The sequence below is a fragment of the Pyxicephalus adspersus genome, chromosome 6, assembly GCF_032062135.1.
Source record: "Pyxicephalus adspersus chromosome 6, UCB_Pads_2.0, whole genome shotgun sequence".
Classification (NCBI taxonomy): domain Eukaryota; kingdom Metazoa; phylum Chordata; class Amphibia; order Anura; family Pyxicephalidae; genus Pyxicephalus; species Pyxicephalus adspersus.
Genome location: NC_092863.1, coordinates 30,545,951 through 30,571,705, shown reverse-complemented (window position 1 = coordinate 30,571,705; position 25,755 = coordinate 30,545,951). Strand labels below are relative to the sequence as shown.

Genomic DNA, 25,755 nt, shown 5'->3' with positions numbered 1-25,755 from the left:
ATGGGTGGCATTCTAGCCACAGCTGCAAGGGTCATTCTTGCCACTGGCTACCAGCTCATATGGCTTTTTTTTTCACTAATCCACAATAAATTAGTTTGTGGTATCCCGAGACCTGATCATAATTTCAAGGGTTCCTCAGGGGTAACAAGGATGAGAAAAACTGAACTAGTATGTTCCATGTCTCCACCCACCTCCGTATAATTTGTACAACTCTCCATGTATTATGGCCATGTCAATGTCCTTTAAAGAGGTGTGTGCTTTACAATATAGAGTTCTCATGAGACCTTGTAAATTCTGACATCTTTAAGTGATAGCATTCAGCATTTAAGTCCTTCTATTACTCAACAGTAGGAGGTTTTTCGTAGCAGGAAAGGCGTGTTTACGATGGAAAATGTATATTCTTTTGTAAATTACATTGGCATTACAGGTTTGTTTATGTTCATAGAATTTCACACATAGAGATTTGTTTAGAAAATGGCTATATTTCTCTCTTTTTACAAACCTTCCTAAGGTATCTAACAAAGCTGTCCACTTCCCACTTCCTTCCTATTTGACCAAGTCTTCCCACCTCTCTTTGTACTTACCTGTAACTTAAACACCCAAAGCACCCAACCATACAGAAATACTTTATTATGTTGGATAAAGCAACCTTCCTGATCTGTCAAATGGTTAAGGCTAATTCCCTGACTTATTTCACATGGCAAGGGGGCAGTTCTCTGTCTGTCCCTATCACTTTTGCTGGACAGCTTAATCTGCAGGTACACTTTATAGTCGTGGACAGGTCCTTTAAGTATTTCCAGCTACATAGCCATGATTCCATATTCACAGTTTGGAGTTTTTATATACTTATAAAACTATTTTCTTCTCATTCTTTTGGCTTGAGAGCATGATTTTTTTTTCCATATGACCGCTGTGAAATATACACAGAAACTATTTCATGAATAATATAAAATATTTATTGAAACAATAAAATAAAATTAAGAAATAAAAATTGCACATAAAAATCCAGTGCTTGTTGTGATCACAGTTTGTGTGCCCATGAGTCACAGGACAGCTTGTTGGAGAGACCAGTGTACTGGTTACTATTCATATACATATACATATAATACATATACCTATACAGATTATGTATACGTATACAAAGCAGTGATCACTTACATTCTTAGGCATGTTACCTTCATTATGACAAAAGCACATCTGTCTGTGGAGGATATTTTTGTATGAAAACCAGCAAACATTTTTTTCTACAGAAGGGTTACCCATGCAGTGAAACATGGACGGCATGGTGATTGTATAAGGCATACTGAGAATTTTGCAGCACTAATGCAACATGTTTCATGTGTTGTTCACATTTACTTGTTTCTTTACTGGTATAATATTAATAACACAGTCTTCTTTATAATGTATCCATATATACAATACTCAAAATTAACTTATTAGGGTTCACAGTTAAAAATTCCTGCAAATGCTTCCATTTGTAAGTATGTTTGTATGAAACTTCTGCTATATGGTGTAAAATGTGACATATGATTATGCTACAAGTGGTCTTTGGTTTTAGAAATCATTTTCATTTGCCAAAAATCTTCAAAATAGGTCAGTAGCAGCAAGTATCAATCTCTACAAATAAAATACTAAATGTATAATTTAATTGTAGAGCATATGACAGCTTTCCAATATGTGAAAGATTGTCATGATTGGTACAACTTATTCATGAGTGGTTAAGAGCAACAGTTAATGTGGATTACATTGCTTATGGCAATCATGGAGATAGTGTTCATCTAGTGCTGTCCAAAAATAGCAGACTTGCAAGCCATGCATTCCTTTAGGACTGGGCTTATATCCAGTTGTCTTGTTAGGTTGTGAGATGGCAAGGCTCTTCGATATAACGGTGATTTTTTTGGGATGCCTTGGGTTACTACAGACTGATTTCTTTTCTTTCTTTTCAGAGTAAAGTCTTTGGTATGTTCCAATATCATCCAATAATACTGAACGAGTAAACCAGTCTTTCTCCTAAGCCAATAAATTACTTGTCTCGCACGGTGATTTCAGTAACTCCATGTACTTGACTCATCTCATTACTTTCCAAACTAGCCACAAGCTGACGCACTCCGGGGCGCCGAGGTGTGAAGCGTTCTGTGATAGAGACTGTTTTCAAAGGCCCAATGTCTCTGTAGAGAAGAAAATATGAAAAGTTTTAGCAACTAGAAATTTTGTTACAGTGCTGTGGAGTTTTAGCAATAACTTTTGATTGTTGTATGTCTTTAAAATTGGAGTTGGTACTAGATATATAGAGAAGGGTTTATATTTTATTACATTTTGTAAAGCTAAATTAAAGATCAGTGGCAATAATGTATTTCAAAAGGAGAGATAGTGCCTTATTAAAAAAATTTGAATGAATACCATTACAACAACTAATAAGAACTGGAAAAGAGAGAGTTTACTTACCCAACTTGTACAACTTTCGGCCTTTGAAGACCAGGCCCTTCTACGTGGAAGCAAGCATTGTGCAATGTTGTCTGAAGAGGGTTCTGGAATATGATTTCTGCTACAATCTGTTGGCCCACCACAGGATCACCATGCACCTGTAATAGCAATATAATAATATAATATTATGTATTGTAAATGTAAAATAAACTAAACTTATAGCAGTATTCTCACATTGATAGTTACGTTTTTGTAAAAAAAAGATTCCGCCCTCACTTGAGGATCCATTGGGTCTTTTTGTTTTCAACTTTCAATACAGAGAGTTGACAGGAATAGATCATACTCATTTTATGTCCACCAAAAATATTATTTCAAAGATGCCTTCTTTGTAGTTTAGTGGAACTAAACTTGTCAAGTGACAAAACAGTTAACAGGATTTTTTTTCTCCAATGTTGAGCGTGTTTTGAATTATTATCAAAGTAGCTTTTTATGGATGACTATCAGTTTCAGGATCAAAGAACATAGATTTCAGGATCAAAGAACATATCCAGATAAATGTGACTAACACCTACTATCTGTATATTCTTCAAGCAAATTCATTAGAATTTAGAGCTTAGAAACAAAAGCACAAACCAAGCCAAAAGTAATTCAGAATGTTTTATTACCTTAATGACGAGATCTGGGGTTCGTGCTCTAAAGGTGTGTTGTTTTGCCAATTTCTGTCCATTTTCTTTCACAATTCCAGACACTGTTAACATCATGGCGGACTGATCCACCAACTGTGTACGATACTCGCTGTAAGGTATCAGCATTCCAACCGCCTTAGCTGTGCAGGGGACGCAAGGGAGGATGTTAGAAATCTGTTTTATAATCAAAACTGGATTTTTTTTATTTTGCTTTTATTTAACTATAAGTTCCAATAAAAACAGTCATAGGCATGAAATGTTTTTCAATACACATTAAAAATACGTTTTTACATAATTAATAAACTATCATAATAATCCTATGGAAACCATTGCTTTAGTCTACTCTAGTCTAATACGTAGGTTCTGGCAGAGACAATAATTGTCCATCTCTCTCCGACTATTAGTCTGGTTTGCTTTAGATTTTGGAAATAATTTGAACATGCAGGAAGCAAACATAAAATGTTAGAATATTTAGAGCATGTGCCGATCTCATGCTATTAAAATAGCAGACATATTAGTAGTATATTACAAGTTGATGACTAAGCATTGATGATAGACATTAATTCACAGGAAGGGCATTCATGCCATTTGTATTAGATGTGGTAATACTTTGGGAATTTACTGTTGGGTATTTCATTAGTCTGCATGTGACTACCTATACTGCGACCTATTTGTGGTCTTCACCCCTAAAGTGTAGCTTTTATAAAGAGTCAGAATTATCAAAGCAGTTAATATAAAGGATCACAAAGTATACTGGTGGGACAGTAGGTGGGAGAATAAGTTCAATTACAGGAAAGGGGAGAATTAAGGAGGAAAGGGGGGGGGGGTTATTACGTAGCTATTGATAGATGTTGAACAGTTAGACTACCTAATGGATTCTTCCATCTCCCAAAGATTTAATGTATTAGAATTAGGCTTGAGTTCCTAGACTAGTCTGTTGGCTTTGTAAACTATTGAACTGCTGACCTTGTTTATCCATGCTTCCTCTCCTCAGTTTCCTCATTCTGTCATTACTTTCTACTTCTTTCATGTCTATAACCATTTCAGTATTTAAATTGCTAAACATTGGTAAAAATAGCACAGTCTAACTTACTTTCTCCAGGGCTCAGAGTTACATTGCAGGTTTCATTCTTAAATGACTCTTTGCAGACACCGTTATAGAACATAACTGCGACAGCCATGGATAAGGACACCGACCGTGGACTACTGCTGCCATTTTTCAGCAAGATACGGACATTGATGTCACTGCCCATATTGATTCCATCTTGTGAATCAATGCTAAGGGAAACATCACATATTTCCTCTGTGTCAACTTCTGCCAGAGGCTTGTTGCCATACTTCGCAGCTGTGCGCACGGCTTCACGTTCTGCAGCAGAGCCTGATGATGAAAAGGTATGCTTAGCTAAACATATTCCAAAAGTTTGGAATACAAAATATAAGTCCTATAGGAATGGAATTAGACATTTAAATTGAATATACTGTACTGGAGAATATTGCAATATATAATATTTATTATACAAACCTAATTCTAAGGCACATTAGTGTCTATTGTGACCATATATTAAAACCAATGTCTTTTTTGGCTGCATTAACATGAGCCTTTGGCTGTGCTATTCTTGAGAAAAAGATCCACAAAGAATGCATATACAAGCCACAGATTTTAATCCTGAAGTTGTATAATTTCAGGAAGTAGGAATTGCCCTCCTGCAATTTTAACTGTCCCACACTTATATTTACGATTGTATATAATCTAAACATTCTTGATGCATTTCCCATTGATATAGAAGATTGATCCTATTATAAATATAGCCAGTCCAATTTGTGCTATTCTACACATAGCTAGAAATACAAAAATGACTTGGATAATTGTAGTACCTTCTGGATGCTTGTACAGGTAAGTGATGTCCTCTCTTGCATTTGATCCTACAGCTTTGGTGCTGATATGGTGTCCCACAGCACGTTCCTCCACATGGACCTTCTTAAACTTGCCATTTGGCTGTCGTTGGTAGAACACCTTGTCACTGTTTACCTGCATGAAATACAAAATTCATTGTAGTCCACTTACCCATACTATGATCAGTGATGTACTAAGTACCAACATACTGGTTACAATGCCTATATAGTGCAATCATTGTGATTGTGCCATACATAACTCAAATTACCTCAGCAAAGATGAATCCAGTATCATATTTAATATTCACTAAGCCATTCTTTATGGCCAAAAGAGGAGATGGACCACAGCAGTATACACCTGAATAAAGAAAATATATAAAGGTAAATGATTTTAAACCATAGAACCAAAGTTGAGAAAAGGCAATATTTCAATATTACTGCAAAATAAAATAAAAAAATCTCTAGAAAATAAAAAGCAGGTAAAAACAGGAGATATGCAAACAAAAATGACATGCATTACCATTGCTGGTCTCTTGAGGAGTGGCATCAATGGCCTGCCATCCATCGTACCCTGCAGGCAGGTCTGGACGTCTCATCCAACAGTCATTCCAGCAATGATAATTCCTAAAATAAAAATGCATAAATTATTATTTACCAAGCACTTAACATGCATATCGAAATCTATACATTTTTGTCTATCACTTACCAGACTGAATCACTGTTTTTGTCTTCTATTGGCTTCATATTTTCATCAAAATACACATCAAATATTAAGTTGCCATCAGTGTCATGAGCAGAGGCAAAATTGGTGATGGTACGTCCAGGGATTCCAATGCAGCGTAGCACTAAAGTAAATAAAATGGTATGATAAGTAAAGGTTACCCTACTCCCGGCAACTATGCCAGGCTCAACATTCCTAACTCCTATAAGGCAAACTGCAGCCAACATAGCCACCTCATTACTTTTTTTTTCCAATCCTTGTGCCACACATAACCTACTATGGGTGTTTAAATTTAACTAGGTGAGCCCCACATTCCCACAAAGAACACTTGTTCTTATACCTTAGGAAAAATGGTATTCCATTCCAAAGACTGGTGGTAAAGTACTTGCTGTAATATAACTTCTAACAGCCCATATGTCTAAAAGATTTATTAATACAATTCATTACCTGTAGTGGTGACAGCTGCAAATACCCAGCACTGTCCATATTTCACAGAGGTCCCAGATTGGTGGTATCGGAGCAGAATATCCACACTGCCAACCCAGGAAACTGGATTCACACCATCAGCATATTCACCAGACCAGCTTCCAGCAACAACTCCATTGTCATCCATAGAATTTACCTAATAAAAGAACAACAATGATGTTTATTATTCTAAAGACCTTAAACTGATAACAGAATAGGATGACAATGTGTGTAATACTTTGCCTATTGATGTTCTATTCTAACACACAGCAACAAGCAAATAAAAAAATGTTAATATGGCTCTAGATAATGTCAATACGTCATTGAGATTTGGGAATGTTAATGATCCAACTAAAGGGTTTTGTACAGCTAAGCACAATACTAGGTGGATTTGAGTGAATAGGTCCATATTATTCAACATTTGGCAGAAGTTGGGGCACATTTGTCAGTCAACATTTTAAGCCAAGAATCAAGCATACAATTTTTATACTGACATCAGCCGCAGCTTGCTCTCTGCAGCTTATGGCCATGACTTTGTTTAAAGTTCAGTAATAAGCTGAGCTACATGCTGTGTTGTACCTTAAACCTATGACTTTTATCTGTAATTGCTAATTCTTAGGTAAAGAAATCCAGAAAAGAATTTGGTCACTGTAAGGTAACTACGTGGTCACAATAAGAACTCTTGTTGCAGGCCATTTGTTGTTAGCCAATAAACAGATATTAGAAAATATTGGAGAATCAATCACCTTTCAATGTTTCTTTTTCTTTTAGTCTTTAAATTACGTAATGAATAGGACTTACCAAAGCAGAAATGCATCGAGAGACACTTATGGGATCTCCTCTTGATGCAGGTGCAATACCACCACGGTCCAGTATGTACATAACAGAATCCAGAACTCCTTTATCGAACTGTCAAACATCAAATGTCAAAAGTCAAACAAAGAAAGTTTACATGGTATTACCAATGACACAGACTTGAGTATGATCAATTTAGGAGAAAATATGTTGGAGTGCATAAATGTTTTACATGATAGACTTTCCATAATCATACCTGTCCATAGTTCCATGAACGTTCACCAATTTGATGTTCTGTACCATAGTAAATTTTTCCATATTCATTGAGAACATATTCCTGTCTCCATGCGTCATTATCCAGGAATACAGAATCCACTAGAAGTAAAGAGCACAGGTAATTTTAAACAGTTGTTCTTACCTAAAAAGTAAGGTCACATCGAGGGTTGTAAACTACGGCAAATACCGCTGTAGAACAATTTGCTCTAGCAGTTGACAAAGGGCTGACAATCAGTGGTATTGTTTAGAAGTTGTGGAATTAGGAGACCTACAACTAGCAGACTCTTAGCTTTTGAGAACTTGGGATCTACTGCAAACATCTGCAGGATCGAGCAGTTGTCTGTAGCCACCTGCCATTGCTTATCATTTTAACATTCTCATGGTGTAGGTCAGCAGCTAACAGGTGGCACAACTGCTCTGTAATCTCCATGAAATACGGATTCACTTATAAAATAGTTGATTGATATGGAAAGTTTTGTATACTCACATTTACACCAAGGATTAAACAGTATGTAAACCTTCAGGCTAGCGTCACTGCATATTCCTCCACTACTTTTCACACTGAGCAGGTATTTTCCAACAGGAGCCTGGGCTGAAGTGTTCACCCAGAAAACGGCGTTCTGTCCACTGGCTTCTGCCAGTTGACATCCCCAGTTTCCTTCATCAAACTCCTTTACCAGGGGTAAGGTAATTGCCTGGGAGTTTCCTGCAATGGTAAGGGGGACAACAACTGTGACGAAACAGAAATGTATACTGCAAGGACACAGATAAGCAACAAGAAAACACTGTACCTATAATTTAAACAAAAAATAATATATAAATAAATAAAAAAAAATAAATCATTTAGAAATAATAAACATTACTTATTTATTCTTATTTCTAGGTCAGTTAATCTAACTGAAAAGAATGTCAGTTACATTGTCCTAATGTAACCCAAGTGGAGTCATAAACAAGAATGTAGTTTTTATATATTGTAGAAAAGCATTTGTTTTTCTATACAACACTAGTGGAAACTAACAAAATAACTTCTACATTTCTTCCCATCATTATCTCTGATGAAATGGTTTGTGAACTTCCTGTAACAATACACATTTCATTATCTGATGCAGATTGAAAGAATGTCATCACATTTCTCTCACTAACCTTGTTGAAGCAAGATGCAAATCTGGTCATTCCTGCCAAACTCTTTTTGGAATGTGACACAGATCTGGAATGGCTGTCCTCTTCTTATAATTAAATCATCATATTCATATTCATCAGTGTGATGGGATCGTCGATTTTCTCCAGTCCGCGATTTGAGAAGATCCACTTTCTGAATTTTCAGTGGTCCTCCTGGAAATATAAAAAAGGTGATAGGTCTTAACATGGCGGTGCTAAACAGCGTTATTAAAGCAAGAAAGCAGAAATAAGAAATATATACGTGGCATCATGCACAAAAACTTTCTGTTCTAGGGTGACAACACTCACTGACTACTGTACCAGTGGAGGGTAAGCATTGTCACCAAGCAGGCAGGATGTATTAGGACTACAGAACAACACTGTCTACTCTTCTTCATAACATGAGGATGTTTTGGAGGTCACACAGGGATTTTGAATCAATGTAATTGGTAACAGTCAGCACATCACAGAAAGCCTTCAACTCACCGGATTTTTTGAGTGACCAACAGGTATTTTTTTACATTAACTGTGTATTTAATAGAACGTAAAAAAGATGTTAGAGTTAAATTCAATTTAAAACTGAATTTCAGGCAAAAAGCTAAACACACAGTTGGAAAGTATATATGTGTACTTGTTTTACTTGCTTGAGGATTTGCATCACTGTCCCAACATCTTACAAATCTTGCAATCCTGACTACCCAGCACAGTTTACGTGCACTACAGTCTACATTGCAGCTGATAAATACAGCCTGATCCATTACATATTACAGAATTTAAGTGGAAAATGAGGAAGCAACCGAACACTTATTAAATATTTGATCTGCTCTCTTCTTCTGCCAGCAAGCCTCATTTATTAGATAGACTGTACTATGCAATACAGCAGAATCTGTCTGGACATTCCCTCTTCCATTCTGAGCACACAGTGTCCAGTAGATTACAGCACAGATTTAGGTACATCGGCTAGTTGCAAGTATACATGCAATTTAATATTTTATTGAATCTATGATTATATTTAAACATCAGGCAAATATAAAAACTATAACTGGTGTAAATACCTGAATTTTAACACATTTCAGATTCTTGTAATCCTGTGTACAGTACTACAGCAGTTAATGTCCTGCATGCACATATGGATGCAAAGAACATGAGAGGAAGAGAAAGTTGAAAAATTAGCTTTTTGTTTTTTTGCTGCTCCTCCACTGTCTTGTGTTGTTAGAGAGGAAAGGGCAGGGACGTGATTTACTTGTCCTTTTTAATAGCAGTATGACAAGTCAGGACACGGCACTAGATGTAACTTTTGGGACTGTGATGTTAGAAATACAAGTTATTTGGCAGCAAAAACAGCAAATATGTATTTAGCTGTTTGACTTGAGTCCAGCTTTTAAGTATTTTGTTTCTTATTCCTCTTGAGTAATGCAACAGGGTGTATTTACAGAAAATAAAGCAAAAGAGAAGCTAAGAGAGAGTTGTGAACAGTGCTCACCTGCAGATATAGGCAGGTCATCTAGATTGCTTCCTGGTTTGTTATCACGGTCCCTGTCAGGTCCATCTGTATTTCTGTTTCCTCCTGTATCCCTGTCTCCTCCAGGTCTATCTCCTGGTGTTCTTCCATATACTTCTACATCTTCTCTAGTACTTGAGCAACATGAACAGCAACTCAGCCACCATGACTTCTTTCTTTCTGATCCACGGGACATGTTTTATGTCTACAGAGAAAAAAACAAAACATGGATGAGAAACAGTAACAGCATTTAAATTCAGAATACATCTAAGAATTTGTCCCTGAGACTTTTGTATTTTTTATCATCCCTACGTTGGTACCTTTCAGCTCTATTTATTATTACTGTGTTACTGTGTTATGTTTATTATTACTGTGTATATTAGGTACACAGAACTTGAACTTGTCATATCATGACTAATAGGTACTCAGGTTAGATGAGCTGTCTTTGAAAAGGGCAGTATTAGCAGTCATGTCAGAAAATGTCCCATAAATCCTAAAATTGCAAGGCTCTAACAATGCTAATTGAAAAAAGCAGTGTAGCTCCAAACCAGAAAAGCAGTTTAGTGTTAATTAGTATCAAGCGGACTTGACCATGTCTACACAAAAAGGTCTCTGAGCATATGTGAATAAATACAGTTATCTAAAGTAAAAAAAAAAGCATAACAAACTCAGTCGTTATCAGAAATAACTGTGTCTAACTAGTTTCCTGTTTTCAATGATTCTTACAAGAATTGAAAGCAGTGCTGGAAATTCTGGATGGCAGCAACAATGATCTATAGCAGCCCCATATATTGCAAGCGGTCATATCCTGTAGACCCCACTCCTCCCTTGCTGTTATCATGAACTTTCTTCCTCCTATTTTGTAACACCCACCATGTATTCATTCTTCACAAGTAACTTCTGATATCTTCTGCAGAACCTCCCAGTACAGAAACCAAAAAAAGCAATGAAATTAAGGAGGATGTTTAGCCAAAAACTAACCACACCCTCCATCTGTAAGCCGCCTTAACCTCTACTCACACATCTATCAAGCAGTCAGCACAGCGTCCTTTGACACCCAGAACGCTGTACAAACTGCCAACTCCACATTCCCATCTATGAGCACAGTGTACAGCTGTCAATATGTTCCAGAGCAAACTTTAAAAGAAAAAAAACCCAAAAATGTGAACAAATATATACCATAACCACAGGCAGCAGAGGACTTATCAACTAATATACACATCTAATACCTAATAACTAATATACACATAATCTGCTATGATATTTATTTATTATTCTTGTTTTGGATAAAGTAGGGATGTAAAGTTAACAGCAATAGAGTTCTTATTGCTGTGTTCCTGCTAGAGAGATTCAATCTCTCTAATTATCCTGATGACCAATTTGATGGATCACAAAATCAAAAAGTTGGCCGTGAGGGTAAATCTCTAAATAGGGACACCATACAGATAAAGATTAATTAGCAGGTTCCTGTTGTTCATCAATGACAGAATAGGGAAGAGAACTGTTCTTAAAGGAACACAGACAAAAAAGGTCACTACCCTTGAAAACTTTTTTAAAAATGAAGATAATTGAAAATACTAAAAAAATTATTTAGTTTTATTTAGCTGGTAGTGAATATTTTTTTAGGTACTTAAGACATATAAGGGTCTGTTGATAAAGGTTTTCACACAAAAATTGCACAACTTTTTTTTGCCAAAAAAATCCATTGTAACATCTTGAGTGCCTCGGATCTCGCGTGAAAGTTGTGGAAATCTTTGGTGAAAAATATAAATCAACACCCATGAGTATGAAATTGCCTTACTGTACAATTTATATAGACTCACATGTAGACCAAGGCACCACGATATATGCAGATTTCTGAATGACAGCACTTACAATGTACTAAAGCCCGTTTAACTTTCCTACATAATAAACACTTCTTCACAAATGCCGCATTGTGGAAGAAGGATGACAAGTGACTATCATCTCTCCTAACCAGAAAGAAATCAAGCAGTTCTAAAAAACTAATCCACCAAAATAGTCAAACAGTAATTATTACGTTGACATAGAAATCTACCTTCTCATTTCTAGAAAATAGTAACTTGTGGGTTTTATAAATGAAAGAAATGACAACTAAAAAATACACAGCTTAAAATCAAAGTCTAGCACTACAGCCAACAACACATAAATTCTAGGCTTTACTATTTCTATACAATCCTGAAAAAGAAAAGTAGAAATAATTCCCTCAATTTCCTTCCATAAGCAGAACAATATGAGCAGGAATAAGTTTCACTGAGTGATTGTATAGCAAAGACCTCATCATAAAAGAATCCATAGTAGTGTTCATTCTGTGCCCTATGTACTACAGTCCTTTCTTTCTTACTTTTTTCAGGTATTATAACTAAATCTTTTGCATACCTCTATCTGTCTATCCTTTTTTAAATGTTTTAAGTTTTTTTCTACAAGTAACATACTTACAAAGGGATTCAATTATAGAATTTCAAAGCACAGTAGGTAATAAATGAGGCACTAACCTGTATCAGCCACTATCTGTATAATAGCAGATCCTCTCAGTGTGATTTATGCCGTGGGGGTGTCTATAAATCCTGGGGTTGTACTAAGATTATCCACACCCCATTTGGGAGCCCTTCCCATGTCATACTATGCCAGAATAGGAATCCTTGGAATGTGTCAGTGCTCATCATCTCACACCCATAGGAGGGCCTCCACAAACATGCCTGTGTATTACACACCTTACCTTTTTCCTTATACCTGACACTTGTCTGCCTGCATCTTACATCTTTGGTACAAAAAGCATTTTTATTGCATCATAAATAATTACACTTAGGTCACGCAGCTTACGTGTACTTGTGTGCCTAGACAGTTCAAATATTGTGCACCTTTTTTAGGGGTGACACTGTTTGAGATTTGTCTTCTGGTAATATCAGCTAGAAGACTGACAACATTAACCTAATTTTTTGCTCTACACCAGGGGTGTCAAACTTTGGCCCCCAAAGGAATTCTAAATATCAATTGCACCTGACTCGCCGCTGAATTGATATAGCGCCGCTACTACAATTCCCAGTATCACTCACGTCTATAGACCAGCGGCCTCTCTGCTTTTGCGTGGCCCCGCATTGGACTGTTTTATAGACGCAGGGAACTGTAGTAGCGGTGCTATTTCTCTGTTATAGGCTTGTTCCAGATTGAATGTTAAGCAAAACCTCTTTGTTTCCATATGAAAAGGTTTTAAATCTAATGAGAAGGAAAAACGTCCTTAATTTTTCCAATAAACTTCAAGTTTGGCCCGCGACTTTGTCTAAGTTTTTAATTTTGGACCACTGTGTATATGAGTTTGACACCCCTGCTCTACACATTGCAGTTTTGTTACAGTTTACATCTAGGTGTAATATTGTTTCAAAAGGTGGCTCGTAATACCCAATAAAGGTAAATACAAAGTTTTGTGAAATATGAGGCTTAATACAGAACAAGTGGCTTTGCGCAAAATCTTATGGACTAGACAGGTAGTGTATCATATACTGTATACCATCACAATTGTGCAGCTGAAAATATGTTAGTGTATAAGGCAAAGCCAGTAACAGTTCAGTGTTATGGAGTACTGGAAATGTTTTCACTGGTATACCATGGAGGTAATTTATCATGGTTGTCTATTGTTTTACATTATACAGCCAGGAGTGTTTAGTAGTATTCTTTTATGTAAGCTAAATTGTATTTCAAAGCCAAACATTGTGCAGTAAATAGTGTTATAACACCACTTGCCAAAGGCCATGTCTTATACAAAAATGGCAACCTAGTCTATTCATTGTACTGATATTATTGTAAGTCTTACTAAAGACTTTTTTTTATAGTTCTGTAGGTTTCTTTATAAACCAATAGCTTACAGTCACTAAAGCAGTCCAGTTTTGACTTTTAGACATCATAAACATCATGAACGTATTATGTTTTAACAATAATATTTTATATCACTATAACATTTACATATATTTTAACCTGTTTATTATGGCCCCTGCTTTTTATCTGTTTATGCAGAAACATGGTTGCACCGTTTTTCTTGGTTCCATATTATCCATTTCCAGAAGCAAATACTAATTTTCTAATATTTCATTGTTTTCTGTTCTTTTTAAATATCATTAACTGTACTTGTAACTGTTTGGGGTCTATTTAAAAAGCAGCAAATCTGACATTCTCCTAAACAATCAATCGTGGAGAATACTCTAGATCCATGTTTTAATCAGTAACTGATTCTCCATTAGGGAATGTTTCAGGGAATGTCAGATTCACTGCTTTTTAATTAGACCAAAAAAGTTACAAATGTCTACATACATGATATTTTATACTGTACATTTAAAGAGGGTTTTTATTTTTAGGTAAACAAATGTTTCATAGGTAAAGATGGTTGGGTTCTCAAAAGCAGCTATTTCATTTTACTTGCCAGTAAATCTCTGTGACTTACAAAAGCATTATTTTATTCGTCATAAACTTTGCAACCAACATGTATAAGCCAATATATAAAGCTATGAACGCACGTCACATCATAATTGTTAAAGATGAACAGTCTTCTTGTGTTGGGCAAAAATTTGACACGTGTACAGCGGTCCCCCAATGTCATTCATCACTTCTCCATGGTGGATTGATGAATAACCGATTGGGAACAACAGTCGTTCACTCATATAGAGGGGAGCTTAGCAAGTACTACTTGCTCATCCTCCCCCCTTCCCTCTCCAATAGAACAGAATGGCACTGTATGTACAACGCTTATTCTTTCATCTGTCACTGGAAACGATCATGAAAGTTTCAGACAATTCTCTGATGTCCATTGGACTTCTGTATGAACCTTAAGAAAAAAGATAGTCAACCTCTAATTTGTATAACACAAAGCATGATTCCTTTTTTGCTATCTGGTGATAGACCCCAATCTAGGACCTTGGAACACCTGTACTGGTAGGTTTCAACCTGCCATTTAATTGTTCATCTCTAAAGGATCTATATATTGTTATATCAGTGTGTGACTCTAAACCACCTTAGTTTATAACCTACCCTCTCAACACCTATCTAGTTTTACTATGAAATTGACATATGTATATTATCATATACATACATATGTATATTATCCTAAATTCACATTAGCAGAACACGTTTAATAACATGCTATGTACTTTTTACCTATTATTTTATTTATTACTTTCAGATATCTATATGTTTTTCAAAATGTGTATGTATATATTGGTGTGTTTTCTGCTAACCGCACTATAACTACAGTTATATTGCACATGCTTTTCATATCTGATAAATGTTAAGCTATCTATCCATATATATATATATATTTAGGATGCATTTGCTAGAATATATTATTTATCCTATCAACGTGTAATACATATACTTTTTGCACAGTAAAAAGTAACCTGGCCTAACCTGGCGAAAGCCTAACCTGGCGAAACGTGTCGGGTTTCAGGATTCAGTTAAATCTTTACTTTACATCGTTCCACCATATATAATGAAGTAGGCAGTTGTTTTTTGTCTAGCACGAAGTCCTAAGAACTGTACAAACACTAGCGGTTAAAAAAGGACATTTTGGATTGTAGTACCACCTGACTAGTGGAACATTTTTTTGTTATTCTCACTTATGTTTTATTGTTTACCCTTAAAATAATAACTTATTAAACACTTAAGCCAATCAAAATCCCCTGCTGTTTTCTTTTTTCCTTACAATCATCTTTTTTGCAAAGCCTATAGTAATATGAGGGAGTTGTTTGTACCCCATACATAGGTTAGATGTCTGTTTATTTGACACCCGCTATAAAGTGACTGTAACACATATCTGTCCAAATATCATGGTCTGAGTGTGCTGTTTAAAAGAATTTAAAAAAACTGTCAAACTGGAACAGACCATTTTCATCCCTGCTCACAACTAAGTAAAATCTCTCACACTACTTTTAGATTAAACTTTTCCGAAAATCGGCGGCGTAATTAGAGGTTGGTGCAGGTGTTGTGTCACCACTGGAAAGTTCTGTTTCCAGGTTCACCAGGTATCGCTATATGTCCGCCCCACTCTGGGTCTTTTATTGTCTACCTGACTGAGTTGGTTGTGGCCGTCAGCGTTTTTCAGTCCAACCATCAAACTATATGGGAAGTAAAGTACACCTGTCATAAACTCTAAAAAATATTAGTATTTATTTATAATTTCAGGGACCTCTATAGCTGTAGCCATCTACTGTTCACTCCTAATTCCATAATATTTTATAGCAGGGAACATATTATCCCATACAAAGGTATAGACCGACAATCTTCAGTGCTTTCTGATATTACTCAACATAAAAAGTGAGTAAATCTGTACATATTTAAATTATCTGCAACTACTCCAGCAAGTTTTACTTGAAATATGTGCTAAAATATTGCCTGAAGAGATAGAAGGTAAATATATAAAAATATAAATTTGTGGGAAATTATTTCTACTCTAAGAAATGTAATTATAGAAGTTTTCGACAGGTATGTGTGACTCATGGGGTGCAGTGCCTTTTTTGCATTTCCTGTTTTATCCTATGATTGAGGCACATTACCTTCCTTAACAAGTTAATGTGATGATTAGAAAGGGTTTGCTGAGGTTACGTGTGTCATCAAATATAGAGAGCAATACAGCATTCCTTCAGTGTTCTCAGCCTGGAGCTTTACGTCTGTGTACACAACATTATGACGTAAATTACTCCTGCTGCATGGATTTATTATTTCTAATGACACAGCTAGATACCACTACATTTTTTCTGGTCTCAGATGTCATTATAGAATCCTCTTTCAGGAAGCTTACTCACACAGGTAGTATCCATCAAAAGTTTGTTGTATGGATAGCTGAATTTACAGTGAAATGTAACCTAAGCTAACAAGTACTCACTTTTGAATGAAATGAAAAAAAAAATACCACTGTGCAACAAAATAACTGAAAGGAAATATTAGATTGTAAACTCATCTGAACAAGGTCCTTGTCACTTCTCCTATCATAACTTTTACTGAAGTTCTATGTAAATTTAGGATTTGGACCCCCTGTTTGTAAATACAATGCTGCTATACATATATATATATATATATATATATATATATATATTCAATATCATATACAAAATCATATGCACATATCAATTACTACATGTGCATCTGAGGGCAGCCCATTGCTGGGTGCAGAGAAATCAAAACTTCAGGATTGGACAATAGAAGGTAAGGATCCCCAGTGTGTCCCTGCACTACATTCAGCAAGCAAAGAGATATGGCAATCACCCTAAAGAGTTTATGAATAGACTTTTAAAGTAAAGTTCTCTCCATAAAAAAATGTCCCAGCAGATATATCAGCTGGCCAGCAAAAAATACTTTTAGTTTATTATTGCAAAGGTGGGTGGACAGAGGTACACGTGCTCTTTTAGCAGATCTCATTCAGCACTTCAGCTTGACACTTTGGTTAATGTTCCTCATCAGGAAGAAGGCGGCACCTGCTGAAGATGACTTTAGCACTGATATGAACAATATAACATTCCAAGCTCCGCACTTTTTTTTTTACCCAAGCCTTAATACCCTGCCTTCTCCAAGTAACTGCTTTGGACCTTGATTCTCCCATTCCAAGCTCTAATGAAGCAACTAAAAATAAACATGTTGACCGAAATGTGTACATCACAATCAGTTCTGGACTGACGCATCTAGAAACACGTAGCAAAAATGCAAACCGTGCCATATTAATGCAACCAGAAATGCGAGAATATGTTCCTTAGTTACAGAACCCGAAATGTAAAGAAAGAAAAAATAACTACACTATTGACTCAAGTGGAAAAACATGCGGAGACCAAACCAGTACTGTATTAACACAACTCTTATAACAACACTTTTTTATGTTCCACGTGCATGTTTTCTTTTCCTGCATCAAGTAGCACAGCATGCTATGAATGCTGTTTTCATCACACTGGGGGAGGTTTGACAATGGCAGTGTTCTGGGCTGGGCAGAGGCAGTGAGTCAGCTAGTAAAGGCATTACCTCCTTGTCTTATCATACCAGGAATCATGTTGTTTCATGCAGGGGGACAACTAGACGTTTTTTAACAGCAGCTATGTTCTGGCCTGGAAAGTGGAGGTGGATAGAGGACGGCAAACGCTGAATGCCCAATCCCTGTCTACTTCATGTAGAAGGAATATACATCCTGGGTTATCAAACCTGGAAAACTATAAAAGCTACCCCACCAAAGTCCAGTATCAATCAGAAAGTTTATTAGGGTTACATGCCAAACTGAGTACTGGTGAGTCTGGAGAGGTCCACACGTTCACTGTTCCCCCCCTTGTTCTGGCCACCTTGGGCCCATGACTGGAGAAGAACCTACTTCCTAAGACTCACCACACAGTTTTTTTTTTAATTAAATAAACAGCATATACAGCTTTAAGACATTCTAACCATGTTAATATATATATATATATATATATATATATATATATATATTTATATATATATTTATTTATATTTTGTATTACATTTTTTTTCTTCTACAAGTGTTCCCATGTTCCCATAGTGTGCAAATATAATTTGTGAATGAATGTAAGCGTGACATTTAAAAGGAACACTACCACTTGACTTGAGGCTAAAATGTATTGTTATTTAAGTATTGGTATGTTACTGTAACCGCTCCCCCCCAGCTTTAAAGGTGTGTTTTCCTGTCAATATTTTATAGTTGAATTTTGGAAAAATAACATGCTAAAAAAATGTTTACTTTGGGACATGTTACATGGGTCCCCCGAACCCTGCAGCAATTTAGGTGATAAAACCATAGTTTAGGTATCGCAGTTATGTCCAAAAATCAGACACAGAAAAAAAAATAATGCCTAATAATCAACAAATAATCAACCCAACAACATCCATCTTCTCTCAAGGAACTCATGTTGATGTTAAAAGGCAATCTAAACATATATATGTGTATACAAATCTTTACAATTCACTTGTCAGAGCTCATCCTTGGGAGAAATATACTAAAACACTAAACTTTTATCTAAAAAAAGGTCTAGTACTTAATTAATTAAGTTTTTTAATTAATTAACTTAATTTTTGTACCCATACACTGGGTGGGTATATAACCCGTGAGTATATTACAATTGCCACATGTATTTTTGTATTTGTTTGCTGAAATGCCTTTACTCATTGATATAGGTAGCCAAAACTGCTGGCACGTTTCAATGTTGTTTCAAAAAACAGGTGTGACATTAGTGTTGCACACGAGATCAGTTACCTGTACAAACCAACTAACAGGAACAAATCAGCTGTCTACTTTGGTCCAAAACCCCCATGAGGATGGACTCAAAATCAAATCTTGTCCCTGCAAAAAGAGTTATTTTTGAACTTGTACTTTATGGTTGCTACAAGAATTATGAACTTCAATTAGTCTTTTATTTCTCAAGGATTACATTCAGGTAGTAATTTACCTAATTGGGTATGTGTTTAGCTATGATATTTTACCTTTGGGCCTTTGTTTATTGATTTAAGTTTTTTTATTTAGTATTTTTACTTGTAGTTGATGTTCATGCCTTTAGTTTTATATTTAGTAGTCTTTTTTTTCTTTTTTCCTTAGATTGTTATTTTCATTATTGTTTAATTCTGCACGCTACTGTGTTGGAGTAGGTGTTCTACCATTCCAGGCATTTTCTATTTCTCTCATGTTAGAGGCAGAGTCTCTCTTTGCATGCTATAATTTTGTCTGGAGGAGAGATTCCTTTTACTTGTAATGTGTTGGCAATTCCAGATTCCTAGCTTGAGTGCCCAAAAGACCCTTTTAAACTTTACTGTTCTGATTGTAGGCACCTGAGGTATGTACTTCATTTATGGTTATTTTCTTTACATGTTCTATGAAATGCAATTTTTACTTGAGAATGGGCCCTGAAAGTGACATTACCTAATTATATAATAGGGGGTGTTCTTCATGTGTTCATTTAATAATATACAGTATTTATATAGTGCCAACATAATATACAACGCTGTACAAGTTCATAGTAATGTCACTAGCTGCTCACAATCTAATGTCCCTATCAAACTCATATGTCTTTAACACAATCTAAGGTCAATTTTTTGGGGGCCAGCCAATTAACCTAACGGCATGTTTTTGGATTGTGAGAGAAAACCTGAGTACCCGGAGGAAACCCATGCAAGCAAAGGGAAAACCTGCAAACTCCATGTAGTTAGTGTACTAGCTGAGATTCAAACCTGGGACCTTGCACTGCAAAGGCTAGAGTACTAGCTCTGAGCCACCGTGCTGCCACTTGTCTTTCAATTATCTACCTATTTGAGGTTTGCAGTTTATTTATTATGATGTTCTATATGCAGGTTTTGACAAGGGGTCCACTGGATCCCCAAAACATCACATCGGTTATCGCTGTGGAACTCCAGTGGATTGGTGGTGGACCCATGTGTGCTGTCTTTTTTCAGTTTTGCATTTTTATGTGGTGACCTCATTTTCTGTGCATGTATCTTTACTGTTTTTAAAATATAAAGTGTAGGACAAGGTAACATATCCCCGGGCTGTCAAGCTGTAAGCTAAATCTTGCAGATACACTGAGTGAGTGGGGCTTTCTCTGTGTAACCAGAAATCAGTATAAAAGCTATTTTGCTCTATATCCAGAGCGCCGTACTCTCCTGATAATAGAACTCAGTGTCTGGCTGTCACAAAAACCTGATGAATACGATGAATAAACATGGAGAGCTGCATTCCTTCTATGTTCTCTGAAGGATTATGTGTTTAGCTATGATATTTTACCTTTGGGCCTTTGTTTATTGATTTAAGTTTTTTTATTTAGTATTTTTACTTGTAGTTGATGTTCATGCCTTTAGTTTTATATTTAGTAGTCTTTTTTTTCTTTTTTCCTTAGATTGTTATTTTCATTATTGTTTATTTCTGCACGCTACTGTGTTGGAGTAGGTGTTCTACCATTCCAGGCATTTTCTATTTCTCTCATGTTAGAGGCAGAGTCTCTCTTTGCATGCTATAATTTTGTCTGGAGGAGAGATTCCTTTTACTTGTAATGTGTTGGCAATTCCAGATTCCTAGCTTGAGTGCCCAAAAGACCCTTTTAAACTTTACTGTTCTGATTGTAGGCACCTGAGGTATGTACTTCATTTATGGTTATTTTCTTTACATGTTCTATGAAATGCAATTTTTACTTGAGAATGGGCCCTGAAAGTGACATTACCTAATTATATAATAGGGGGTGTTCTTCATGTGTTCATTTAATAATATACAGTATTTATATAGTGCCAACATAATATACAACGCTGTACAAGTTCATAGTAATGTCACTAGCTGCTCACAATCTAATGTCCCTATCAAACTCATATGTCTTTAACACAATCTAAGGTCAATTTTTTGGGGGCCAGCCAATTAACCTAACGGCATGTTTTTGGATTGTGAGAGAAAACCTGAGTACCCGGAGGAAACCCATGCAAGCAAAGGGAAAACCTGCAAACTCCATGTAGTTAGTGTACTAGCTGAGATTCAAACCTGGGACCTTGCACTGCAAAGGCTAGAGTACTAGCTCTGAGCCACCGTGCTGCCACTTGTCTTTCAATTATCTACCTATTTGAGGTTTGCAGTTTATTTATTATGATGTTCTATATGCAGGTTTTGACAAGGGGTCCACTGGATCCCCAAAACATCACATCGGTTATCGCTGTGGAACTCCAGTGGATTGGTGGTGGACCCATGTGTGCTGTCTTTTTTCAGTTTTGCATTTTTATGTGGTGACCTCATTTTCTGTGCATGTATCTTTACTGTTTTTAAAATATAAAGTGTAGGACAAGGTAACATATCCCCGGGCTGTCAAGCTGTAAGCTAAATCTTGCAGATACACTGAGTGAATGGGGCTTTCTCTGTGTAACCAGAAATCAGTATAAAAGCTATTTTGCTCTATATCCAGAGCGCCGTACTCTCCTGATAATAGAACTCAGTGTCTGGCTGTCACAAAAACCTGATGAATACGATGAATAAACATGGAGAGCTGCATTCCTTCTATGTTCTCTGAAGGATTCATCAATAATTTTGACAGCTTAGGTCCTGTGTTTCTTTTGCTTATTTGTGGTCAGTGATGAAAGTTCTCCTTAATTTGGTGATCAGTAAAGATCACCCTTGGTGTGGTCAGTGGAATAATAATCCTTTACATTGGTGAAAAAAACAATTTAAGTACCAATGTAATAGTAGAAAACTATTCGCATTGGCAGTCCCGAAGGACACACGCTTATCTTTAACCATTGCATATTCTAAAACGTAAACTTTCTGGCTTTAAAATAATTAACTAACTGATAGGTTTAAACAAACATATTCATGGTTAGGGAATGAGAAGACCCCAACAGCCCAGTGCTCTTGAGAGTACGATAGATCAGTATGGTTAGGGAAAAATCTCCTGTTGGCCACAATTTAATGCAGTGCCCTTTGTGTACTACCATTTTATCTTTCATTTGGACCCCAAAATTGGAGCTCTGGAAATGTTTCTAATTTAAAGTGTATCTAAACCAATAACTAAAATTTATTATGTATAAGCTGGTCCTTAGATGTGGTGGATGAATTTGTTTATATTTCAGGCATTTTCACCCGGAGATCCTGTAAGTAACACAGTTCCCACTGTACTGTATGTATACATACGCAACATTGTTACTCTTGGATAGGAATAGTGAATAGACTGCAACATACCCCTCTCCCCTCCCCTCATATAGTTTAACTTACAAAAGTACATGTATACCTCTTGCCAAGTAATAATCAGCAGATTAGGCTTTTGCAGAGTTTTATCCTATTTAATTCTTCCTGCACCTATCTTTCTGTCTAGTGCAGGGGTCAGCAAACACCGGCCTTTAGGCCAGATACAGCCTAGCTGGTAGTTCGTTCCGGCTTAACACCCCCTGGCATTAGGGGACATTAGGAACTACTTACGCCGCTGCGGTAAATAGGGAAAGCTCCCTGAAGGTAAATCCCTCTCCTCCACAATGCATATGGAAGAGAGGGATTTCACTTCAGGGGTCGTTCCCTGGTGGTGGGTGGAGCCATTGGGGGGTCCGGCCCAGTGTGCTCCTGTCCACCCCATAAATGGCCTAGTGGTCATAAATCTTTGTCGACCCCTGGTCTATTGTGACTTGCATGGATGATCTGGATAATCTCCAGCGTGATTTAAAGTAAATGGCAAAGCTAATATTCAAAATTGAAACTCCAGGCAAACATCTGAATGCTAAATAATCCTAAAACACATTGACATTTTGGGTTGTTATTGCTAAAGGATTTGTAATTTACACTGCTTACTTATATTTATACTTATTCTTACTTATTCTGCTTACCGAGATGGGATACATGACTTTTCATGAATCAAATCTTAAAGCTTTTTGTCTCTCCACATTGGACAGGGGATTAACATTTTTACTTCTGTCCAGTAACGATGGGGTAACCTAGGCCTACCTCCCAAATGTCCTTGATCTTGAGGGTCTATCCCTTTTTTGGTCTCTTTCCTTCTCAGTAGTTAACCAATCTTTTTGTGTATTAAATTTTTATGGTCTACAAAATGGTGGTGTGTTATTTGCCTGCATACTTTGAGCTGAAAAGATTCCCTCTTCCTTATCTCCAGGGAGGTATGTCTAGGTGGCAATAAAATGAATAAAGGATGCAGAATTGCAAAATCTTGAAGTAATCTCTAAACAATGAACGAATGAATCAGGAGTGGTCAGATTTATAATTCCTTCTGTAAGTAAAACTAGAAACATTTACATATTTCAACAATGTATTGCTGATGTAATGTAAAGCTGTTTGCTTTAAGTTTTATTTAGATCCATATTTTATGAAGACCTCCGCAATATAAAAAGACAATTTATGTAATAATTGATAGTAAGTGGAAATTGTGGTATGTTAGAACCAGGCACAGCACACATTCTATGAATGCTGATTTACTGATTCCCCACCCTAAACCAAAAAAAGGCTTTTTATTATTTTTAGTGTTGAGTAACAACAGAGGTTTCAGAGTTCACAGACAGTGCTGCTGTGATGACATCGGTGTTCCTCCCACTCTGTACAAGGGATGTTAAAGTTTCAGATGGGTTTAATTGGAAGGATTTCTTTTATTATGATAAACCATATAGATGTAAAACTGTTCTGGATTTCATCTCTTCTAATTTACAAAATACCATATGTGACATTTACTAGCATATAGGGAGATGTGAACTATATATAGGCATTGTACTCAACAAAATATTACATTTTAGAACCTCAAAAATATGTAAATCTCCTAAACATGTTTACAAAGTTGTACATTTTAGTGGGCACCCCAGCACATTCAAAACACACTGCCAAAAATACTCCATACGCATATCTTTGTGCATTAGCAGCCTTTCCAATTGATGGACATAATATGCATTAACTTGTGAGATCTGACACATCACAACAAAGTCAAGCCAGAATAAATATTTAATGGTCGATGTTAAAATAGGACTTAAAAATAAAATATTGCTTGCAGCTGGCTGTTTCAGAAGAGACATGCCTGTCCACAATGTTCTGTAGAACGTACACTGAGCTGAGCAGGTGAACTTGACAAACGTGACATAAATGTTGGGAATGAATGAAATTCCATGCAAATATGTAGGAGTTTTATCATTCCAGCCTGGCCAAATATCCCAAACTTAGAGAAGGATTGGATGTTAATGTCGGTGTTGGTAAAGGAGGTGAATTTAGTTCCGCTTTAGGTTTCCTTGATCAATTTGCTCATCTGCAACATTAAAAACGGGTATAATTTTCCTGACAACTGCCATAAATGTAGTAACAGTTGTTCTCTAGAGTTGGAATGTGTTTGTTTAGTAACTCTAAATTAAATAATAGAATAAATAAAATATGTAATGAATATAGTTCAATCAACAATGCATCCTTCTGATATGAGAGCTCTAGCAATTATTCAGAAGAAAGGCGTGTCAGACCACGGCAATGAGACCACTGCTTCCACATATAGGGAAAGTGCCCTTCTAGCTGTATGCTGGCAGGAGACAGACTTTTATGCTCAGACTTTGGCTGCTTTCCGGAGAAAAACAATGTAAGACTTTGTACATCTTTAGTTTTGATGCCTTGAATTATATATAGATTACTGGTAGGGTTCACCACAGGGTAAAACACACACATTGTAAAAAAGGCTGCCAAAAATGTGGCAAAAAATGTGTTAGCAACTGTTAAATGAGTTGCACACTTTTTTTTTTTTTTTAAATCACCCTAGTTTGTCCCAGTGAAACCAAAGCCTGAAAATGTATATTTTCACCATGTGTGTTGGGCAGGGTTATAAATTAGAGGCTTAATGAAATGACAAGATGAAATCTATTTTTTTCAATGCACCCAGTTCATGGCAATAGTGTGTGCTGGGTGAAAACGCTGCAGTTCAGCATGTTTCACATACTTGAACTGTAGTGGTATAAATCCAGCCTAAGAAAAAGTGCAATATGGGACACATTAGAACTTTAGAGAGATTACAGAGTCATCCTTTGAGCAAGCATATGATTAGAATAAATTAGAATAAATGTTTGTCTGAAAATGTTAGCATCTAGGAAATTGTTGTTGTAGAATTATTGTATAGAAATGCATAAGGAAAAAGCTAAAACCCTTGCTCCATCATGTGCAATCCATTCATCCTTTCTTACCCTCTCTCAGTGAGCAATTGGATTACATAACATTCTAAAACATAGACATAGCTATCATGGGACTAGGTGATAGGATGACAGTATCAATCCAAAAATACACTCATCAACTCTGCCCTCTTTCAGCTTTACTCATGAGGACTCTCTTACCAATAATATTCACTTCCCTATATCTATTTTTATTT

The 25,755-nt window shown here is 36.2% G+C and overlaps 1 protein-coding gene and 1 long non-coding RNA gene across 5 annotated transcripts in view; one reads left to right on the top strand and one right to left on the bottom strand.

Moving 5' to 3' along the window:
* Positions 1–933: 933 nt before the first annotated feature.
* TGM1 (transglutaminase 1) lies at positions 934–12,448 on the bottom strand. Of its 4 annotated transcripts, none has more exons than XM_072415058.1 (15): positions 12,433–12,448; positions 9,902–10,124; positions 8,404–8,592; positions 7,748–7,966; positions 7,241–7,359; positions 6,991–7,098; positions 6,172–6,346; positions 5,710–5,848; positions 5,524–5,627; positions 5,273–5,361; positions 4,986–5,139; positions 4,204–4,488; positions 3,090–3,250; positions 2,446–2,582; positions 934–2,168 (listed from the first exon to the last, which is right to left on the bottom strand). In XM_072415058.1, the coding sequence occupies exons 2-15, from the start codon at positions 10,113–10,115 to the stop codon at positions 2,024–2,026; spliced, it is 2,238 nt and encodes a 745-aa protein (XP_072271159.1). In that variant the 5' UTR covers positions 10,116–10,124; positions 12,433–12,448; the 3' UTR covers positions 934–2,023. The 4 variants fall into 4 exon arrangements, with proteins under 4 accessions (XP_072271159.1, XP_072271157.1, XP_072271158.1 ...); XM_072415056.1 differs by lacking the exon at positions 12,433–12,448 and adding an exon at positions 10,793–10,926; XM_072415057.1 differs by lacking the exon at positions 12,433–12,448 and adding an exon at positions 10,646–10,750.
* Positions 8,600–25,755, top strand: part of LOC140333394 (uncharacterized) — a 20,312-nt gene continuing 3,156 nt past the window's right edge. The window contains exons 1-2 of the long non-coding RNA XR_011921348.1: positions 8,600–8,927; positions 23,530–23,645. This is a non-coding gene — a long non-coding RNA (uncharacterized lncRNA). The remainder of the gene's footprint in view (positions 8,928–23,529; positions 23,646–25,755) is intronic.

Bases quoted from the DNA above. Each gene is read 5' to 3' on its own strand.
- TGM1 (XM_072415058.1), bottom strand. From the start codon at position 10,115: ATGTCCCGTGGATCAGAAAGAAAGAAGTCATGGTGGCTGAGTTGCTGT. The intron at 7,099-7,240 runs GTATGATTATGG...GATGTTTGACAG, and splicing joins GTTCATGGAACTATGGACAG to TTCGATAAAGGAGTTCTGGA. The intron at 4,489-4,985 runs GTACTACAATTA...TTTCATCATCAG, and splicing joins CCTGTACAAGCATCCAGAAG to GCTCTGCTGCAGAACGTGAA.